At 57.5% G+C, this 4,379-nt stretch overlaps 1 protein-coding gene across 1 annotated transcript; it reads right to left on the bottom strand.

Annotated features, from left to right (window-relative positions):
* Positions 1-237: 237 nt before the first annotated feature.
* On the bottom strand, positions 238-1,569 carry POU4F3 (POU class 4 homeobox 3). The gene is made up of 2 exons (XM_039256681.1): positions 1,450-1,569; positions 238-1,134 (listed from the first exon to the last, which is right to left on the bottom strand). Exons 1-2 carry the CDS (start codon positions 1,567-1,569, stop codon positions 238-240), a joined length of 1,017 nt encoding a protein of 338 aa, XP_039112612.1.
* Between the last annotated feature and the right edge of the window lie 2,810 nt (positions 1,570-4,379).

The raw sequence follows: 4,379 nt of genomic DNA, 5'->3' as shown, positions 1-4,379 counted from the left end.
TGCCCTTCAAGAATTTTTTCTTAGCGCCGTAACTTTTCAGCTGGGAATAGAAAGGAAAGAAGAGAAAGAGAAGGCCGGGAGGCAACCAGGTAGGATAAAGGGGGAAAGTCTGTGGCTTCGGGGGAGAGAGCCTGACCTGCCAGGAAACGTCGTGGAGTTTCCCATAACCGTCTCCCCCTCCCCCGCAACACACACACCCTGGGGGTGGCATACACTCAGCTCCGTGCCCCGCCGCAGTCAGTGGACCGCCGAGTACTTCATTCGTTTCTGTTTCTGTCTCTGGTTGCAAAACCAGACCCTCACCACGTTCTTTTTAAGGTCCAGTTTCTCAGCGATGGCCGCGATCTTCTCGGAGGAGGGCCTCGGCTGGATGGCGAAGTAGGCCTCGAGCGAGCGCTTCTCGGGCGCCGCGATGGACGTGCGTTTGCGCTTCCGCTCACTGCCGTTGAAGAGCTCTGGCTTGCTGTTTTTCTCTCGATAGGCAGCCTCGGCTTCCTCCAGCCAGGCCTGGAGCACCGGCTTGAGCGCGATCATGTTGTTGTGCGAGAGAGTGAGAGACTCGAACCTGCAAATGGTGCTCTGGCTGAGCGAGCCTACGCCGGGGATCTTGAGGTTGGCTAGAGCCGCGCCCACGTCCGCCTGGGTCACTCCCAGCTTGATGCGCCGCTGCTTGAAGCGCTCGGCGAAGGCCTCGAGCTCTCGCGGGTCCGACTCCACGTCGCTGAGGCACGCGGGCATGGCGGTGTGAGGCGCCACGGCGTGTGGGTGGCTCATGCCCATGGCCTGGTGCAGGTGGCCCATGGCGCCCAGGTGGTGCGGGTGGATCTGCGCCGGCATCACCGAGTGCTCTGGGGCGCCCAAACCGCTCACGCTCAGCGTGGGAGAGATGTGCTCCAGCAGGTCGCCCTCGAGGCCCTGGTGCACGGCGTGGTGCGGGTGCGAGGTGAGCGCGGCCGGGTGGGATATGGGCACGGTGGACGAAGTGGACGTGCAGGGCACGCTGCTCATGGTATGATAGGTGGCGTCGGGCTTGAACGGATGGTTCTTGCCGTGGGAGACGATATCCACCGCCGCCAGAGCTTCGGCGCGTGCCAGCAGGCTCTCATCAAAGCTTCCAAATATATTACCCTGCAGCTGCAAGCGAGAAGGCGCACAACACGGTCAGTGGGGAATACTGTCAACTCAGGATTAAAACACATTTTCAAGCAACCGAGATGCCTCTCCTCAAAGCCCAGGTCATAAAAATTAATACGGAGACAGAGGCTCTGCTGGAACAGACGTGTGGATCAGAGAGACATGAATGAGAGAGAGAGCGCGCCGGGAGAGCGCGGGGGAGACACGGAGAGGGGTTCAGACAGCGGCGATTGTTCTGGGCGACATGAAAAAAACATGAAGCTAGTGCCTGTCAAAAAATGTGCCTTAGAGCGGTAATTATGCTCCACTACGTACCTGCGGGGCTGGGAGACAGACTCGGCGCATGGCCTCGGAACCGGAGTGCAGGCTGGAGAATTTGGGTTCTTGAAGCACCGGATGCATGCCGAAAGGCTGCTTGGCGTTCATGGCCATCATCTTCGCGCGCCTGGCAGGGAGGCAGCGAGGGACATGGATCAGGCTCGTCTCGCTCGCTCGCCGCGCTCCAAGTGAACGCCGCTCAGCGCCCGCGCTCCCCTCGCCCTCTCGCTCGCTGCCTCCCCTCTCCCCCACCTGCTTCTTCACTCATCTTACAAGCAGCCTGCCAGGAAGGGCCCGGGCGCGCGCAGGCGTGCTCACGCGCCCAGGACTCGCTGGGGCGGCCGGGGAGGCGAGGCCAGGCAGCATCAAGGCGCGCGTCTGTGCGCCCGCCAGGGCCGCCCCCGCCGCAGCATTTATACCCCGGCCGGGCCGGGCCTCTCCCGGCCTGCCCCGCCCCGCCTGGCTTCAGCCCCGCAGACCTTTCTGATTCTTTCTTCTTCTTCGTGGACTAGTTTCCCTAAAGTCTCAAGCCTCTCCGTCCTGTCCCAACTCGCACTGCCCAGATCGAAGGGCAGCCCCAGGCTGAGTGGGTCCAGGAAGCTGACCACACACACACACACACACACACTCACTCACTCACTCACTCACTCACTCACTCCTTGTCGGCCAGGCTGCCGCCAAACTGCCCATTTCCAGGGCGCTCCTGGCCCCACGCCCGAGCCGTCCACCGGAGTCCGGTCCTGCGGCTCAGCGAAGAGGCGCCTCCAAGCGCCCAGACGGGCTCCAGGGAGGGTAAGGGGCTGCCAGAATGAGCCCCAGGTGACCCCAATCGCCCGGCGGGGTGGAAATGGGGGAAATAAATGTCTGCCGGGTCCTGGAGACCAGCGGCTTCCTCCAAACGCTTTCAGGTCTGGCCTTCGCTAGAGAAAAGACAACTTGGCCCCCTCTCCCTTTCCCCAACCCTAAGTTAGTCTAAGGAAGCTTACTGAGTTCTGTTTAGAATAGTAACAGTTCAGGACTGCCCACCCGCCTGGGGAGTCAGTCGTGCACTTCGACTGGGCTGCCAAACCTTACAAGCCCCGTTCCCTCAGAACGAGAGCTACCATTTTTGAGCTCCTAATACGTGGTAGGCTATTTAGAGACTTAGCTCCTGGTATCCTCACACCCTACGAAGTAGGTACTAATTACTTTGCTTTCCAGGTGAGGAAAACAAGGGTCGGAGGAGTTAAGTGACGCTCGCAAGACAAGAGAGCTAGTTGGGGGCAGAGCCGTTCACTCACTCGTTCCGTTATCCATTCCACGAATATTTACTGATGGCCTATTGTGTGCCGGGTGCCACGTCTGACTTCCCAGGCTCTTAATCATTTGGTACAGTTCCTTCCGAAGTTTTGGGACCCGAAGTGCCCCAGGGTTAATATTGCTCCGCCCCCGCCTCGCTCTGATCCTCTCTCCTTCCCCCTGGTGTCCTCTCCTTTCCCCATGCTAGTAAATAAACATCGTGAATAATGGATGGTGAATCCTGGGACTGGGCAGCACCGCCCCCCCCCGCCCCCCGGGGTTCGGAGCCGAGCCCTGCACGCCCAGCTGAGCCCACCTCGCTTCGGATGCCGCCTCCGCTGGGGGGGGGGGGGGAGCTACCATTGGGTTTCATAACTCTCCGCAGCCTGAGGGCTGGGCCATGCGCGCCCGCGTGTGGGGGCCAGGTTTCTCAGATTGTGAGCATAGAGTCTGGGGGGGCGGGGGTGTCAGCCCTTGGACTAAGAGGAAATCCTGCCTAGATCTGGGCTCCCCAGGCTCGGATCCTGCCGGTCCCTCCTCTCCGCATTGCGGCCAGCCCCCTTGCCTGGGTCTTGTCGGTCCTGTAACCGGGGAGGAGGACCGAGCCCAGGTGCCTGAGGCCAAGTAGGCCTCACTAAACATCACTTGAGCCTCGGTTTCCTCGTCGGTAAAATGGCAGTTGCACTCCTGTTTGCCTTCTTGGGTTCTAGTGAAGATGTTTCAAACTAGAATAGAAAGGAAAGCACTGAGCACTGTATCTAGTGCTCAGCAAACCTCACAGCCTGATGCTTGCGCACTCACGGCCTTGCCCTCAGATTCACATGCATCTCTGCCTTTTGCTGATTAGAGGCCATGAGCCATCTCAGACGTTGTTGAACTGTACTTTCATCATATGTTAAATGGAGAAATAGTTTCTCCTCCACTAACTCTTGCGAGCAGTGCACCTAGATAAGCTTTCAGCACCCTGCCTGGCACAATGAAATCATGAAATAAATGTTTGTTGTTCTCTTCTTCTTCCCTCAACTTAGAGATAAAGCACTGGGGAGCCAGAGGGGCTTGAGTTGTCTCCCTGGAGAATGGTAGACCTAACGGTGCAGAGTGGCTCCCTGATGACCTTCCTTCGTTCAACACCTGCTTTTTGCCAGACTCCACACAGAGGGCTGGGACACAAGTGTGAATCAGACTCCATCCCTGTCCTCACAGAGTCACCAGCCTAAAATCCACTGCAGGAAATTGTAGACTTGCACTGCAGTGACAAAGATGTAGATTCATGACCAAGACACGGAGCAAGGCTGTTGGGATTCTTGAAATATAGAATACACACCAGATCTGTGGGCCTTAGGACGGCTGGGTTTTAGACAGCAGTCTGATACTGGGCTTTATGCAACCCTGGCTGGGCCTCAGTTTACCCACAGGAAGAGGGCTGGACTAGAAGGTAAGAACTTCCAGCTCTAGCCATATTGTACTGTTCTAGTTAATTTATATGAAACACATTTTAATTGAGTCAAGAGCCTCTTTCCTAGGATCCTTAACTTCCCAGAGTCTGAATACAGCATTGTTTTATCACTTCACCAGCATTTAGGACCACTCATTGTTGTTTTCTGCCCAATGTGGGAAGGCAAATGGAAAGATGGGAAAGAAAATTAGGG

The sequence above is a fragment of the Hyaena hyaena genome, unplaced genomic scaffold (genome assembly GCF_003009895.1).
Source record: "Hyaena hyaena isolate Hyena2069 unplaced genomic scaffold, ASM300989v1 scaffold_585, whole genome shotgun sequence".
Taxonomy (NCBI): Eukaryota; Metazoa; Chordata; class Mammalia; order Carnivora; family Hyaenidae; genus Hyaena; species Hyaena hyaena.
The sequence above is the reverse complement of the archived record's forward strand: the minus strand, read 5'-3'. Positions and strand labels throughout refer to the sequence as shown.

Coding starts and splice junctions, on each gene's coding strand:
- POU4F3 (XM_039256681.1), bottom strand. CDS start 1,569: ATGATGGCCATGAACGCCAAGCAGCCTTTCGGCATGCATCCGGTGCTT. Junction 1,135..1,449: donor TCTGTCTCCCAGCCCCGCAG/GTACGTAGTGGA, acceptor TCTCGCTTGCAG/CTGCAGGGTAATATATTTGG.